At 47.7% G+C, this 17,519-nt stretch overlaps 2 protein-coding genes and 1 long non-coding RNA gene across 4 annotated transcripts in view; all 3 read right to left on the bottom strand.

The window, feature by feature from the left end:
* Positions 1-316: 316 nt before the first annotated feature.
* Positions 317-8,138, bottom strand: LOC138847627 (uncharacterized). Its single transcript, XR_011385525.2, has 2 exons — positions 8,088-8,138; positions 317-972 (listed from the first exon to the last, which is right to left on the bottom strand). It is a non-coding gene; the product is annotated as an uncharacterized LOC138847627 (long non-coding RNA).
* Positions 8,139-12,039: 3,901 nt separating this feature from the next.
* On the bottom strand, positions 12,040-14,628 carry TIMM8A (translocase of inner mitochondrial membrane 8A). Its single transcript, XM_002720370.6, has 2 exons — positions 14,426-14,628; positions 12,040-12,973 (listed from the first exon to the last, which is right to left on the bottom strand). The coding sequence occupies exons 1-2, from the start codon at positions 14,558-14,560 to the stop codon at positions 12,812-12,814; spliced, it is 297 nt and encodes a 98-aa protein (XP_002720416.3). The 5' UTR covers positions 14,561-14,628; the 3' UTR covers positions 12,040-12,811.
* Positions 14,629-15,372: 744 nt separating this feature from the next.
* Positions 15,373-17,519, bottom strand: part of BTK (Bruton tyrosine kinase) — a 39,308-nt gene continuing 37,161 nt past the window's right edge. For both annotated transcript variants that reach the window (XM_002720367.5, XM_089324931.1), the window contains exon 19: positions 15,373-15,867. In XM_002720367.5, coding sequence (XP_002720413.1) covers positions 15,796-15,867 — 72 coding nt within the window. In that variant the 3' untranslated portion in view covers positions 15,373-15,795. The remainder of the gene's footprint in view (positions 15,868-17,519) is intronic.

Raw genomic sequence — 17,519 nt, 5'->3', positions numbered from 1 at the left:
TTGGGCCATCCTCCACTGCACTCCCTGGCCACAGCAGAGAGCTGGCCTGGAAGAGGGGCAACCGGGACAGAATCCCGTGCCCCGACTGGGACTAGAACCCGGTGTGCCGGCGCCACAAGGTGGAGGATTAGCTTAGTGAGCTGCGGCGCCGGCTACCTGTGGGATATTTTCACAGTATGAATTCTTAGAAGTCAGATATCTGGAATGGAAGGTTTGCACATTTATAATGGTTAATTATATTGCTAAACTACTGTCCATGCAGGTGATACCGATTTACACTGCCACCAGTTTCTTTGCACCACATGCAACAGTATGGTTTTTTTTTTTTTAATATTTTATTTATTTATTTGAGGGGTAAAGTTACAGATAATGAGCAGGCAAGACAAAAAGTTCTTCCATCCACTGGTTCACTCCCCACATGGTCGCAATGGCCGGAGCTGTGCTGATCCAAAGCCAGGAGCCAGGAGCTTCTTTTGGGTCTCCCACGTGGGTGCAGGGGCCCAAGGACTTGGGCCATCATCCACTGCTTTCCCAGGCCATAGCAGAGAGCTGGATTGGAAGTGGAGCAGCCAGGACTCGATCTAGTGCCTATATGGGATGCCTGCACCGCACAGGACTAACCTACTGAGCCACGGCACCGACCCTGTAACAGTATGTTACCAGACTTTCACCTTGCCAAATCAGTGAGAAACATCTCAGTAGAGGATTTTCTATTCCTCTTAGATACACAGATATCTTCATGTGTTCAAGAGCCATTTCTATTTCCAGTTCTTCAAATTGTCTCTTTATATCTATGATGGTCAATTTGCATCAGCTTGACTGGGTAAAGGGATACTAGATGGCTGGTAAAACATGATGTCTGGGTGTATCTGTGACGGCGTTTCCAGAAGAGATGAGCCTGTGAACCAGTAGTCTGAGCAAAGCAGTGTGCCCTCACCCATATGAACAGCAGCATGCACTCCACTGAGGGCCCTGATAGAACAAGAGAGGCAGAGGACAGGCTGATTCTGTCTCCCAGCGAGGACTCCCTCTTCTCGCCCTGGGACACTACAGTTCCTGGTTCTCAGGCTTCCCGCTCCAGGACTTATTCTCGTGGCTTCTCTGCCTCTTAAGCCTTCAGACTCGGACCAAATGACACCAGGGGCTTCACAGGTTCTCTAGCTTACAGGGAAAAGATCGCGGGACTTGTTGGCCTAACTGTGTGCACCAAGTCCCATAATAAATGCCCTTATCTTATTGGCTCTGTTTCTCCGGAGAACTTTGACTAATATCCTTTGCTCACATTTCTATTGAGTTACTGATCTTTTATTATTGACTTCTAGGAGTCCTTTATATAATAAGGGAATTATTCCCTTATGAAATACTTGTTCCCCATTTGTTGTTTTTCTTTTAAATTTGCCTATAAAAGTTTTTTCATTTATTAATATTTTTTTAAAAAGGTATGCATTTTTTGAAAGGCAGGGTGGCAGAGAAAGAGAAAGACAGGGAGAGAAAGATCTATCTACTGGTTCACTCCCCACAAATGGCCAAGCTCCAAAAGCTGGGAGTCAGGAACTCCATCTAGGTCTCCCATATGGGTGGCAGAGACACAAGTACTTGGGTCATCATCATTAACGGAGGGCTGGATTAGAAGCAGAGTAGCCAGGATCTGAGCCTGTGTTGCCAGTGATGGCTTAACCCACTGTGGCACAACAGCCAGCCCCTTTAATTTATTATTTATTGTGATTTATTTGAAAAGGAGGGAGGGAAGGAGGAAGGAGGGAGGAGGGAGGAGGGGGGAGGGGGAGGGAGAGAGACAGAGACAGAGAGAGAGAGAAAGAGAGAAAGAGAGAGAGAGAGAGAGAGAGGTCTTCCATCTGCTGGTTCACTCCCCAAATGGCCACCACAACCAGGGCCAGACCAAGCTGATACCAGGAGCCTGGAATTCAAACTGGTCTCCCACAACATGGGCGGCAGGGATGTGAATATTTGGGCCACCATCTGCTGCCTCCCAGGATGTTTATTAGTAGGAAGCTGGACTCAGGAGCTGAAGGGACTTAGATAGAGGATGCGAGCATCCCAGGCAGTGCCCTAACTGCTGCACCAAATGCCCACTCCTGCTCATGGAAGTTTCTGCTCATGACCGTTTATGTGGACAAAAGTCAAGGAGGGGACGCGTGGTGAAATCTCACTCCAGAATGAAGACCAAGGGATGGGTGTTTGGTACAAACATGATGTTGCTGCTTGGGATGATCACTTCGCAAACCTGTGTGCCTGGTCTCTGTTTCCAACCCAGCTTCCTGCTGATGTGCACCCTGGGAGGCAGCAGGTGATGGTTCAAGTACTTGGGTCCCTGCCACCCACATGGGAGATGCAGATTGAGTTTCTAGCTCCTGGCTTTGGCTTGGCCCAGCCCCAGCCATTACAGGCATTTAGGGAGTACACCAGTGGAGAGAAGATCTCTGTCCCTCTGTTCCTGTCTCTGTCTGCCTTTCAAGTAAATAAAAATAAATTTAAAAAATGAAGACCAAGAAGGATCTTGGTTAGTCACCTTATCACTAAGGAACGGAATATGAATCAGAGTTGACTTGTTAGAAACCTGTAAAATTTCATAAATTTGCACGTCCCTCGTATTTATTATTTGTGTTGTCCCATGGCCATTTCCCTATCATGAGTCAAAGGAAAATCTTTAAAATGCTAAAGGCCTCTGTGCTTGTCCAGGTTTGCGAGAACTGGGGAAATCTGGGATCATAGTTAATCTTTTTGGAAACAAAAAAATCCTAACATGCTGGCAGCTTTGAGGAAGAAAGTGCACCTGGGGCTTGCCTGAGGGAAGGAAAAAGAAAGGGCTGGAAAAACAGGCATACACTCCTCAAACCTGCTGGTGTGGCCTGCATGGATGACGACGGATAGCTGTGCAGGAGGGAGGGAGGCGGTGTAGACAATGTTTACTTTGCAGTGACAAGGTACATCTAGCGGTATCTCAATCACATTAGACTTTTAATTCAGTACATCAGATAAGTTACGTTATGCTGCAAATGGTGGAAGCCTTCAGGAAATAACTACAGGGCCGAAGTACAGCTGAACAAACATTGTTCCCTACTGTTTCCTTCTTTCTCTTTTTTTGTGCTGCTACCCCTTCTTCCTTTCCTTATGTAAGTACAGTGTTAAAAGTCAAATGGTGCAGCAGGTACTTGGTGCAGTGGTTAAGACATTGCTTGGGATGCCTGCATCCCAAGCCTGGGTTCCAGCTCTGGCTACTTCCCTTCTGATCCAGCTTCCTGTTAACACACACCCTGGTAGGCCCACGTGGGAGACCTGGACACGGTTCCTGGCTCCTGGTTTTGGCCTGGCCCAGCCCTGGCTGTTGCAGCCATTTGGGGAGTGAGCCAGCTGATGGAAAATCTTTGTCTCTCTTTCCGTCTGCCTTTCGAATAAATACATTTTTTTTAAAAAAAAAAAGATACTTTATCATTTTTTATTTGGCTTGTTTCTAAATTTTCCCTATTATATTGTGAGTAATCTTTTAACTGTTTCTGCATGCTTATGTTCCTTAAATTGGGGAGAAGGCACAATAATTCCAGACACTGGAGTTATGGAACGAAGGACAGCCATCCGTGTGACTTCCTCTGTGCAGCCCAATTCTGTACCAGTCCTATGACCATCCTCTCTTCCTAAGCATTTTTGCTGCCCTTTGAACTCCAAGACATCTTCACACTGGCATGTTATTCTCTACCCTACCTCCTTCCCTAGCATCATGTTTTCCTCCCTCTCTACCTCACTCCAGACTCCCTCCCCACAGCTACTCCTCCTGTCTCCTCTTCCCCACCTCCACTTCCACTATTTCAATTCAATCCTTCAAAGTCTCTTCCCGGACTACTGTTCTCCCTGCCATGCTCCAACCTCCACAAAGCTGCTCAAGTGATCTATCTAGCGGCCAGAGGTTGTGCCTCAGTAAGTTAAGCCCCCACTTGGGACACCGGCATCCCATATCAGAGTGCCTGGTTTTGAGTCCCAGTGACTCCATGCTTTGGATCCAGCTCCCTGCAAAAGTGCCTTGGAGGCAGCGGAAGACGGCCCAAGTACTCGGGTCCCTGCCACTCACATGGGAGACAAGGATTGAGGTCCTGGTTCCTGGCTTCAGTCTGGCCCAGCCCTAGCTGTTGGCAGCCATTTGAGGAAATGAACCACTAGATGGAAGATCTCTCTCTCGCTCGTTCTGCCTTTCAAATAATCTTTAAAAAAATAAAATCATCCAATAACTTCCTACTTATAGTGGTAAATAACCCAATATTTTTATATGTCCCATTGGCAGGGCCCATGCTGTGACACAGTAAGCTAAGCCTCCACCTGCGGCACCGGCATCCCATATGGGCACCAGTTCGAGACCTGGCTGCTCCACTTCCTATCCAACTATCTGCTATGGCCTGAGAAAGTAGTAGAAGATGGCCCAAGTGCTTGGGCCCCAGCACCCGTGTGGGAGATCCAGAAGAAGCTCCTGGCTCCTGGCTTCCAATTGGTCATTTGGGGATGAACCAGTGGGTGGAAGACTTTTCTCTCTGTCTGTAAGGCTACCTCTCAGATAAATAAATAAATAATTAAAAAAAAATCAATATATGTTCCATTGGATCAGCTACTTCATCAAATAATCAGCTTAATGAAGTGACTTCTTGTTTTTCTTCTGTTCGCCCAGACAATGACTCTAGCAGGGATATAGAAAATGCTCAGTTCTGAGTAAGAATAGTAGTAATAGCTACCATTAAAGTCCAGCATGCCAAGTGCTTTACCTGATCTTGTTTTACAACCCCATCAGGTAGCTATTATTGTTTCAGCTTTATAAAGAGACCGAGAAGCAGAGAGATTCAGCAATTTCCCGCAGGTCACACAGGCACTGGCCAAGTCAGGATTTGAACCTAGCTCTGTCTCACCCTACAACTTGTGCTCTGGAGCAGATGTTGTGGCACAGCGGGTTAGGGTATCACTTGGGACACTGCATTCCATCTCAGAGGGCCTGGTTCATGTGTTAGCTACCCCATGCTTCTGACCCAGCTCCCTGCTAAATGCACCTGGAAAGGCAGTGGATGATGTCCCAAGTTTTTGGGCCCCTGTTACCCTCGTTGGAGATGTGGATGGAATTCTGGGCTCCTGGCTTCGGCCTGGCCCACATGTGGCTGTTGCAGCCATTTGGGGCGTGAACCAACGGATGGAAGATCTCTCTCTTGTTCTGTCTTTCAAATACAAAATCTTTAAAAAAGTAAATGAAACTTGTGTTCTTTCCATTGTACCATGTTATCTCTAGAACAGGTTTCAGTTACTTTGGGCCAGCCTTTAAAGAAACATTATTTCCTATCTGAGTACATTAGGAAACAGTTCAGTGTAGTAGATCAGACCATGAGCTTTGGAGTCCAACTGCCTGGGTTCAAATTCCAGTCCTATAAATTATTAGCTGTGTAACCTTGAATAAGTTAATTTCTCCAGTTCTCAGCATCTCTGCTTGTCCAACACGTATGGTAATAGTTGCCCTCTCATAAAGTTGCTGTAATTTTATTTTTTAAGTCTTTTTTATAAAGGATATGGGATGGAGGGAGAATGTGAGAGAGAGGGAGGGAAGGAGGGAGGGAGGGAGGATGAATATCTTTCATCTGCTGGTTCATTCTACAAATGGTCCCAATGATTGGGCTTGGCTAGGCCAAAGCAGGAGCCAGGAGCCTTCCATGTGGGTGCAGGGGCCCAAGTACTTGAGTTATCTTCCACAACTTTCCCAGGCCATTAGCAGAGAGCTGGATCAGAAGTGGAGCAGCCGGGGGCCAGCACTGTGGTGCACTAGATTAATCCTTTGCCTGCAGCGCCGGCATCCCATATGGGCACTGGTTCTAGTCCTTGCTGCTCCTTCTCTGATCCAGCTCTCTGCTATGGCCTGGGAAAGCAGTAGAAGATGGCTCAAGCAGTTGGGGCCCAGAACCTGCTTTGGAGACCTGGAGGAAGCTCCTGGCTCTTGGCTTCAGATCAGCCCATCTCCAGCCGTTGTGGCCATTTGGGGAGTGAACCAGTGGATGGAATGGAAGACCTTTCTCTGTCTCTACTTCTTACTGTCTGTAACTCTACTTTTCAAATAAACAAATAAAATCTTATTAAAAAAAAAAGGAATTTGTTAGAAGAGGAGCAGCCAGGACTTGAACCAGCGCCCATATGAGATGCCAGCGCTGCATGCCAGGGTTTAACCTGCTGCACCACTGTGCCAGCCCCAGTCGTAATTTTAAGATAATCCATGTAAAATACACGGTACAAAGCATGGTGCTATATAACATAGTATGCATACCCTCAATAAAGAATAGCTATTCTTATCAAACACTGCAGAAACCTCTCAAAATTCTGTTGATTCTTTTGTCGTCATCTGGAGATTCTGATCAGATCCTATGCATTTGTGTGGCAGAAACTACCTTAATTATATTGCATAGGTTTTGTCTTTTTAAAAAGACGTATTTATTTATTTGAAAGGAAGAGTAGGGCCTGCGCCATGGCGCAGCAGGTTAATCCTCCGCCTGCGGTGCCAGCATTCCATATGGGTGCCGGTTCTAGTCCTGGCTGCTCCACTTCCAATCCAGCTCTCTGCTATGGCCTGGGAAAGCAGTAGAAGATGGCCCAAGTCCTTGGGCCCCTGCACCCACGTGGGAGACCTGGAGGAAGTTCCTCGCTCCTGGCTTCAGATTGGCACAGCTCCGGCCATTGCAGCCATCTAGGGAGTGAACCATCGGATGGAAGACCTCTCTCTGTGTCTCTCCCTTTCTCTCTGTAACTCTACCTCTCAAATAAATAAATAAAATCTTTAAAAAAAAAAAAGAAAGGAAGGAAGAGTAACAGAGAGAGACAGAGGGAGAGACATCTTCTATCTGCTGGTTCACTCTCCAAGTGCATTCAATATCCAGTGCTGGACTTGCTAGGCCCTCTGACACAGAAATAGTTCATGTCACACCTAGCAAATGGAGTCCCAGATAGTGAGCCTGGGGCTGTCATAGTCTAAGATTCTGCCTCAGCCTCTCCCAGCTGATATTGCATGTATACACGACCCCTGCCCAGGCCAGGGGTATAAAAAGACAACTGCCTTGTCATCCGTCACCCAGCATCCGAGAGGGGATGAGCCGTCTCTCAGTCCCTGGCTGGTGCTCCTCTCCACCTCTGCTCTCTTTTGATATTGTTTGCCATCGAACTCTCCTGCCTCATCCAGTTGCCTGTTCACCTTACTGGGGCATAAAGTTCTGAGTGCCTAACAGCCACGTCTGCCACATGGGTGGCAGGAACCCCAGCACTTGGGCATTCCTCTGCTGCCTCCCAAGCTCGTTAGCAGGCAGCTGGATGGGAAGCATGGAGTAGCTGGGACATGAAACAGGCCCTCAGATAGGGCGCGTGGACCTCTCAAGCGGCAGCTTAACACACCGCACCACAGCCCAGGTCTTGCGTTGGGAGTGATTTTTTTACTCTTCTGTTGGCTCACTTTCTATTAGGTGTCAAAGGTTTGGGCAGTGCCTTGAGGCAGCAGTTCTAGAGAGGCCAAACACAAACCCATCCCTGGTCTAGATCCTCTGGATTTTTTTTTAAAGATTTATTTATTTGAAAGTCAGAGTTACACAGAGAAAGGAAAGGCAGAGAGAAAGAGAGAGGTCTTCCATCCGAGGTTCACTCCCCAGATGGCTGCAAAGGCTGGAACTGCCAATCCGAAGCCAGGAGCCAGGAGCTTCTTCCGGGTCTCCCACGTGGGTACAGGGGCCCAAGGACTTGGGCCATCTTCCACTGCTTTCCCAGGCCATAGCAGAGAGCTGGATCGGAAGAGGAGCAGCTGGGACTAGAACCGGTGCCCATATGGGATGCCAGTGCTTCAGGCCAGGGCGTTAACCCGCTGAACCACAGCGCCAGCCCCAAGATCCTCTGGATTTGTTCTGTGATTCCTGTTAAGCATTCAACTTAAGTACCTGAACAGGGCCTTGGATCTTTTCAGCTCCTTAGTAGTCATTCCAATCACTGTAGCGGCACCAACTGTGCTCTCCTCACCAGAGTTCTTGGCCTTTTTTCGGCCCCTCCATACCTTTTGACATGTCCCTTTTGGTCTTTACCTGTGGCCCTTTGACTTGAGATCAGTAAATCTGAGCAACATCCTTACTCCTGCATAGAATGGAAATAAAGGATATCAGAACTTTTCCCTCAACTTCTTTTGAGTTCAAAAGATGCCAATATGGGGCCAGTGTTGTGGCATAGTGGGTTAAGCTGCTGCCTGTGATGCCAGAATCCCATATGGCCACCAGTTCATGTTCCAACTGCTCCACTTCCAAACCAGCTCCCTGCTAATGGGCCTGGGTAGGCAGTGGAAGATGGCTCAGGTGGCTGGGTCCCTGCACCCACTGGGGAGATCCGAATGGAGTTCCTGGCTCTTATTTTTGGTCTGGCCCAGCCCTGGCTGTTGTGGCTATCTTGGGAGAACCAGCCGTTGGAATATCTCCATCTCTCTCTGTCTCTCCCTCTAACTCTGCCTTTCAAATAAACAAGTCTTTAAAAACTGTCAATAGGGGCCGGCGCCATGGCTCACTTGGTTAATCCTCCACCTGCGGCGCCAGCATCCCATATGGGCGCCGGGTTCTGTCCCGGTTGCTCCTCTTCCAGTCCAGCTCTCTGCTGTGGCCCGGGAGGGCAGTGGTGGATGGCCCAAGTGTTTGGGCCCCTGCACCCCATGGGAGAACATGAAAAGCACCTGGCTCCTGGCTTCAGATCGGCGTAGCTCTGGCCGTAGCGGCCATTTGGGGGGTGAACCAATGGAAGGAAGACCTTTCTGTCTCTCTCACTGCCTAACTCTGTCAAATAAAATTAAAAAAAAACTGTCAATAAAAATAAGGCTGACAGAGAATAATATAGTTTTATGAGAAGTGTTACTGAGTGGCTTTTGAAATAAAACCTCCCTAGGTTAGCAGTTTTAAAGACACTGATGTAGAGGGAAATTCATCTTTAAAAAAAAGGCTATCGGGCCGGTGCCGCGGCTCACTAGGCTAATCCTCCTCCTAGCGGCGCCGGCACACCAGGTTCTAGTCCCGGTTGGGGCGCCGGATTCTGTCCCGGTTGCCCTTCTTCCAGGCCAGCTCTCTGCTGTGGCCAGGGAGTGCAGTGGAGGATGGCCCAGGTGCTTGGGCCCTGCACCCCATGGGAGACCAGGAAAAGCACCTGGCTCCTGGCTCCTGCCATCGGATCAGCCCGGTGCACCGGCCGCAGCGCGCCGACCGCGGCGGCCATTGGAGGGTGAACCAACGGCAAAGGAAGACCTTTCTGTCTCTCTCTCTCACTGTCCACTCTGCCTGTCAAAAAAATAAAAAAAATAAAATAATAAAAAGGCTATCAATTGCTTTTCATTATTCCAGATAAAGACTATTTTACATAGGGTTTACTGACTTGTTACATTTCAGAATTCAAGCCATTTATGGAGATCAAAAAGTTCATGGAAAACATATTTTATGAAAAAAGCTATGCGTGGATCTCAAAATTTTTGGTACTCAAATTGTCCTTTTTAATCCCATTTCCCAGTGAACTTTCCAAAGTACCGTCATATGAAGTTCTTGCTTAATTTCCTTGTATCTATTATCCCTAATGTCAGTTCCTGGACTCATGGTTCATTTTCACGCTATGCTTGCAGAAACCCCTAGAGGCTCTAAGATGGTATCTCAGGCACCAGTAGGGATGCTGGGGGATAAGGAGACGCCAGCTGGCAAGCCTCCAGACACCCCGGGCCCCAGGTGATTTGGCATTTCTCTCTTACATACTAGGCTTCTAAGTGAGACTGCATGTCAGGAAAAGAGTATTAGACCAGTTCTTTTATTTTACAGTTGAGCCTTGAATTTCCTGTCTTGAATATTTAAAATAAGGGTTTTGAATGTCATCAGGGCTACCAAGGTTCCAAAAAGAAATATCTGAGATTAACAAAACAAACAAGAATCCAAGTTGCTCTGGTACTACTAACCGGCTTGAGGGCAGGCGCACACGTTATACTTTTGTTTCTCATTATCTTGTGCCTAGTACTGTCAAACACCTACTGGTGCTGAAGTACATGAGGGTACTTCAAAAAGTTCATGGAACAGTGGAATTAATAGACAAGTTTACTTTGGTGCAAAAAGAAAAAAACTGAAATCCCTGAATATGAGGGAACTTCAAATAGTACATATAAAATGTGTATTATGAAAAAACTATGCATGGATCGCAAGAGTTTTGTTTACCAAAATACATTTATCTTTTAATTCCATTTTCCATGGGTTTTGAAGTACCCTCATATTATGGGAATTTGACAGACCTTCCTTTTCGTTAAATATTTTTAAAGGATTTATTTATTTGAAAAGCAGAGTTACAGAGAGGCAGAAAGAAAGAGAGAGAGAGAGAGAGAGAGAGAGAGAGGTCTTGCATCTGCTGGCTCACTCCCCACATGGCCACAATGGTAGGAGCTGTGTCAATCCAAAGCCAGGCACTAGGAGCTTCTTCCTGGTCTCCCGTACAGGTGCAGGAGCCCAAGGACTTAGGCCATCTTCTACAACTTTCCCAGGCCATAGCAGAGAGCTGGATCAGAAGTGGAGCAGCCAGGACTAGAACCAGCGTCCATATGGGATGCTGGCACTGCAGGCAGCAGCTTTACCTGCTACACCACAGCGCCAGCCCCCCTTTTTGTTAAATAGTAACTGAACACACAGCAACACTGTATAACAAAAACACTTAAGTTTGTGTGTACATGTAGTCGAATATTAAATGAAAAAGGAAAAATGAGATAGTAATAACAATAAATCTAAAAATGTAAGACAGAAGACTATAGAATCCTTCTCCATGACTTCAGGCTTTATATGAACATAGGGAAAACACCCAGGGCCAACGGATACAAGGTATATGCCTGACTTCCCCTAGTCTTCAAAGTGCCATGATTGTACTACTACTGCTACTGCGGCTACTTCTTCCGCACGTGCATGTTTCTAAAGAGCAGCCGGGGGCTCCTGAAATGTTGCCTGCTCATCTGCTAGATCCCTCAGTGGCTCCTCATCTTGCTTACTAAAAGCCAAAAGTCCTTATAATAGCCTCCAAGTCCCTTTGACCAGTGCACAGCCTGCCCCCAGCCCCAATCCATCTCGTGCATTTTCCTCTGAGCTTATTTCTTATCCTTCTCCTTACTCTGCTCTAGCTGCCGTGCCTTCTGCCTGTTCTCCACGACCTCATGGCATGAAGTGACCGCTGCCTGTAATGTTCTCCCGGAGGGCCACAAGGCTTGGTCACTTAGTACTTCCAGCTCTCTGCTGGAATGCCACCTTCCCAAGAATGCCCTAACCATCGTTTTGAAAAACAGTACCCTGCCAACACTCCCTAATGGCCCTCCTCTGCTTTTCCTTCACGCCACTTAGGACACTGACATAGCTAGGTGTGTGCTTTCTCTAGCTAGAACATAAGCTCTTCAAGGGCAGGGATTTTGTTTTTCTGCACTGCTGGATTCCTGTCTGCCACAGAGTATGCACTTAACCTTTTGTTGAACTGTGGGTTTTTTTTAAAGATTATTTATTTATTTATTTGAAAGGCAGAGTTACAGAGAGAGAGGGGGAGAGATAGAGATCTTCTATTCACTGGTTCACTCCCCAAATGACCATGGGAGCCTGGAATTCCAACTGGGTCTCTCAACTGCTGCCTTCCCAGGCGCATTAGCAGGGAGCTGGATCATAAGTGAAGCAGCTGGCTTCAAACGGGTGCTCATATGAGGTGGCAGCTTAATCGGCTGTGCTCAGAACTGTTTTAATCGTGAGTTCTGAAAACTTCTTGTAGAGCCTGTAGGAGAAAGCTAAACAGGAACTTGAGGCTTCTGGAAATGCGAATGTGCCCAAGCCTCTGTCAGTGCAGAATCCCCTCCTTTCCCACCTCATCTCATCTCAAGGTTCTCTCCGTCACCTCTGGAACCTCGTTTTGGACCACACAGAGCAGGTACTCTGGCTATATTCCAGCCTCCGAACCAGCCTACACTAACGCTCTCCAGGATGCAGATGATAACCAGAACAGAAGTCCTTCTCAGAGTTGAATCTTGTAGAAGCTTTTATTTCAGTGATTAAAAGAATAAACCAAATGCAATCTACACTGATTAACTAATTAGGCATGCACCTCTACCTGAAACTGCTGTTGAGTTTTTGACACATCTTGGGTTTCTGGTACCCTAAAATACAGGGTAAGTCAACTTCTTCCTTGTGGCAATCACTAATGAGAATTCTGTTCTCTGGTTAGAGTCCTATACTGCCTTGAGACCATATTTTAATATAGATAGTTAAGTAAATCACTGTATAGGGGAGGGAGAGAGTCTCCAAATCTGTAGCTGTTTTTCCAGCATTAACAGTCAGACACCAGACAAGGAGGCCCACAGTGAAGTACCAGTTACTCCTCTCCCATTGCTGCCCTTCTGAGAGACACAAAGATCTGCCCAGAAATCTGAAATGAATCCACACAAATGAGTGATTTTTACCTATGTGGTCCCACTCTCAAAGGAAGCAGTGAAGGAGACCTTGAGAAATGTGTACTCCCATATACAGGAACACACATCTAATAGAGTTTCCCACTCATCTGTCAATTATTTTCACACGGTTAGATTAAAAAAACACAACCAAATACACATAAGACCTTCAAACCCCGCACACAAAAATGATTGGTCTTTGTTCATTTTCAGATGGCAGGATGTCCCAAGAGTGACTAAAGGTGGGAACCAATCCCCCCACAGCTGTTTTGTCGATCATCCCATCAACTGCTCTTCGTGTCTTGAACTACCTTCCTTTTCCAAAGAGGTATGCCGAGGTCAGTCAGAAAGGCTTTCGGAGAAGACTGGCTTGGATTTCTGGGTCTGCTCCAGTCGATTCAAGATGAACTGGCTTGTATCAATGAAGCGCTCAACGCAGTTCACAAAACAGGCCTCAGCCCGACTGTCCAACTTTGGCCCAGGCTTGTCCATGCACTTCTCCTGCTCAGGACAAGATACAGAATCACAAAGAGAACTTGGAGGACAAAAGGGTATGTGTGGGGGGTAACTTCTGGTTGCTTACAGGAAAAACCTCACCTAAAAATAGTATCTGATATGTTTACAGTTCATATTTGGCAAATCACCAAGTATGGAGCAATGGTCTGTAGCCTTACATTAAATCTGCACAACCACCCTATGGAATAGACACTATTTTAGGATTTTATAAAGAGGGAAACTGTGGCACAAGACATACTTTACCCAAAGTTTTAGGGCCAGAAAATGAAGGAACTGACATTACTACAGAAGAAAAATAGCAATACAACTGAAGTCACATTTTTGCTGACTTTGGTTGTAACTCCACAATGCTGTAGCTATTAAATGTCTTTCATTGCGGAATGAAAGGATGAAAAGATAAATCTATGACCTCTGATTCTGGAACTCTGTCTACTTAAGCCTAAGATTCCCGAATCCTCTCACAATGAATGGAAACATACGTGAATTATTGGAAAGGGCACAGAGCTTACGGATTCTTAAGGGAGTCTTTAACCACACCTCCTTCTGCCCAATGTAACGAATCAGATTTTTAAGAATGAATCAGTGCACTCTGGTCCAAGGCAGTCCACAGGTAAGTAAGCATTTCGTAAGGGCCATAGTCCAGCAATAACACGAGTTTATGGGAAATGCACTACGGAAACTGGTGACTGTATATAGTTCAAGTTAAGTGGTTCGGATGCATTTTACTCCTTCTTCTCTGCCTCCGACCCTTCAACTCCAAGGAAACTTATCCTTGGCTTCTGAATTCTGTGAATTTCATTTGTCAAGGGGGCCAGTATGCTGTCTTGGCAACCAGAAAACCTTGATCTCGAGCTGCAAATGCCTTCCATGCTTTTACCAAAGTGTCCTCACAGGGCAGACTCAATTCCTCAACCTTCAGACCCAAAACAGCTTGGGATTACACAACAACAAGAGGGCACATGCGTGTGTATGTTGGAAGAGATTACGCCACTTTCCTAGTTAGTGGGCTGAAGCCACTCATTTCTCACCGGGGAGGGTTCAGGAGAACTGAGCAATCAAGGTAAATTCCGCAGAGTCCAGGAATAACAGATTCACTGACTCTGGGATTCAGGCTCCCAAAGAGAAAATCCCAGGAGTGGGGATTCTCGTTAGCTCTGGGGACCGACACTAGGCAGCTTCAACATCAGGTGCCTGCGAGTGCTGGGTGAGCCAGTGGCTTAAGACTTCTTTGAGCCCCAATTTTCTGTACCAACCAGAGTGACACTCCCTACAGAAGTGGGGTCACCTTCTCCCTTCTGGCTCGGTCTGAGAAACCTGAGAAAGCCCAAGGGTGCAGCTGGGTCCACCTTCCTCCCCACATTCCATCGCAGCGAGCGCTACGGGGCAAGGACAGAAGGAAAGTGGGTACTGCCCAGCTCCCAGCCCCAGGATCCTCACCCAACAAAGTTCAGTCATCTGGTGCACCAGCTGCTGGAAGCGCTGCTTCTGGGTCTCCACCTCGATGAAATGCTGCAGCTGCGGGTCCACTGCGCCCAAGCCCGCCGCCGCCGACGAAGACGAGGAGGAATCCATCCCAGCGCGACCACGCGTGCCGAGACGGACTCCGCACCAACTCTCCGACCTTCACGTGTCTCGGCGACGGAACCGGAACCACAACCCGCCGCCCTGGGCCCGCCCCGTGAGCGCACTGCGTCGGCGCGAGGCGGGCGCTGATCGGCGCCGCCGCCGCCGCCGCCGCCGCCGCCGCCCTCCTCGCCTCCCGCGGCCTGGTCTTGGCGCTCGGTTCTCCGGGCCCGCGGGCTCCTCTCCCGCCCGCAGCTGCGCGGCGGCGCCCGGCCTGCGCCTTGAGGACTCAGGGCTTGCAGCCCAGCGCCGGGGCGCGATGGAGACGTTATTCCGAGAAGAAAAAGTAGCAAGAGGGAAAGGAAGTTCCTTCAGCGCCACGTGACCCGTTCCTGTCCAGCCCAGCAGCTCCGCCCCTCCCCGGTTCCAAATTGGCCCGCGCTTTCCCAGCGGCTGGGGTTTTGCTCGGTGCATTAAGTTGGCCTTCCTGGGCCCTGCTCTCTACTTCTTTGAACGGATTTTTCCTCTCCTGACGTAGGGAAATGAGGCTCTGGCAGTTTGTCCCCAACTCTCAGATTCATTCAGATACTATGGTACACCTACTATATGCCAGACACCGCTCCGGCTTCTGAATTGCTGTCTGACTCAGAGGCAGGGTTTACCTGGATCCAGTAGAATGAGAGAGGTTAAAAGCTGAGGATCCCGCTGAGTCCTCAGTGTAGCAGGATGTCCCGTCAATGCCACACAGCAGTTTTCTGGACTACCGAGACGGTTCTTTGAGGCAGGCTGCATAATTCATCGAGATACCAAAAACCTTCACACACCTTTCCAGTAACTTTATTGTATCAAAACGACCCCCTCCCATTTGATAACACCGCTTCATTCTCCCTAAATTCTGTGTGCCCCCCTCCCAAGATCCAGTGTCTCTCCAAAGAGCTGTTGGACTCTTTGTGAGGCTGCGTTACCTCCCTCCCTCCCCTCAAATGTTTCCACCCCAAATTCGTCTGTCTTAAAAGTCTTGGGGGGAGGGGCAATACGGGCACAAAACTTCCTTGGCCTATGCTCAGAAGGCCCTATCCCAGGGGGTCAAAGAAGAGCGGCATTCCTAGATGCAGAGAGGGGGCCTTTGTGTCGCGAGTGGGAGCGCAAAGGCTCCCGAGCCTGTAAACCCGGGCTTTCCTCAGAGAAGGTGAAATGGGGGCTTGTAGAAGCAAGGAGTAGAACCAGGAAGCTTATTTGCGAGCTCAGGATTCTTCATCCATGACGTCTAGAATGTTGCTCAGGAGAATTTTGAAAGTGGGACGTTCATCTGCTTTCTAAAAGCAAAGAAAAGAGGGAGTGTTACAGTGGCTGGAATCCGAATCCGAGGGAAACGCAGCTACTGACGATGCATATACTCTGTGCCCGGTAGCATGCCCCGGCGATGGATCACAAAAGAAACTGGGCAGGGATCCTGAGCACTAGGGACCTTTTGCTAGCACAGTCTGGCCTCCAGACTAAGGCTCTTTCTGACAGCCATGATCCATAAGCCCCTGAGGAATTTCATGATTCAGGGAACGTTCATGCCACAATGGCCTAAAGGTGTCAGACCAAAAGGTCATCAATTTCTTAGTCCTTCGGATCGTAAACCTAGTTGAGTATCAAAATTTCCTGGGAAGTTTAAAAATAAATTTCTGGATGCTACTTTATATATACCTAATCATAATTTCAGGGAAAGAAGCATAGCTTTTAAAAATGTCTATTTGTTGAGGCCGACACTGAGGCGTAGTGGGTAAAACTGCCACCTACATTGCCAGTATCCCAGATGGGTGCCAGTTCAACTCCCAGCTGCTCCACTTCCAATCCATCTCTCTGCTATGGTCTGGAAAAGCAGTGGAAGATGGCCCAAGTCCTTGGGCCCCTGCACCAGCATGGGAGACCTGGAAGAAGCTCCTGGCTCCTGGCTTCACATCAGCTCAGCTCCAGCTATTGTGGCCATTTGGGGAGTGAACCAACGGATAGAAAAACTTTCTGCCTCTCTGTAACTCTGTCTTTCAAATAAATAAATAAATCTTTTTAAAAAGTCTGTTTATTTATGGGAGGGTGGGAGGTGGGAGGAGAGAGGGGAAGAATGAGAGAAGGAGGGGGAGGAAAAGAGGGAGGGGAGGGAGAGAGGAAAGAAGGGGGAGCGAGAGCCAGGCACCAAAAACTGGGAATGCAATCCACACGTCTCCCAGATGAGTGGCATAAACCCATTTACTTGAGTCAGATCTCGCAGAGTCAGCATTGATGGGAAACCCGTGTCAGGAGCCAGAACCAGGATATGGGACATGGGCATCTTAACTGCTAGACTGAACACCTGTTTCCAAGTAATCTGTATTTTTAAAGAGTTCTTCAGGTATCCTGATGTCCATTCAAGAGAGAAAGGAAATGGCTCCAAGGGGCTCTCCCTTTCCCCATGCTTTTCTTTCTTTCCCGCATTTGCTCAAGGGAAAGGAGCCAAGCTCTGACCCAGATGCTCACTGTCACCTCACTAGGAGGGCTCTAGATTCTAGTGTCTTTGTTAGGCACTCCCTTTCCCCCATTTCTGGCAGGACAGAACAAAGAGCTGAGCATTTATCGCCACTAGAGATTTAGGCTGCCAAGTTAAGGTTGCCAAGGAGCTACTGAGAAGTGGAGATGGCACCTTGGGTAATAGTAGTGGCACTGGCTCCTTATTTCTAAAATATCATATACACCTACATAGGCACCATAGCGAGAAACAAAAACAAAATAAAGCTACCCATTTTAATCGCCTCTGAAGCCTTATAGGGCATATTAAAAAGAAATCTCATAGGCAAATATCATGTTTTCCCTGATCCGATGCAACTAATAGAACACCTGAAATGTAATGTATTTGAGCAAAACAGACATTTGGAGACTGGATCATTGTCTCTTGCAGTGAGGAACAATCTTTTGTTTAGCTTTGCTTTATGTTGTTTTGTTTTCT

This window comes from Oryctolagus cuniculus, chromosome X (genome assembly GCF_051225735.1).
Source record: "Oryctolagus cuniculus isolate XC-2025 breed Fujian yellow rabbit chromosome X, ASM5122573v1, whole genome shotgun sequence".
Taxonomy (NCBI): domain Eukaryota; kingdom Metazoa; phylum Chordata; class Mammalia; order Lagomorpha; family Leporidae; genus Oryctolagus; species Oryctolagus cuniculus.
This window is presented reverse-complemented; position numbering and strand designations above follow the sequence as displayed.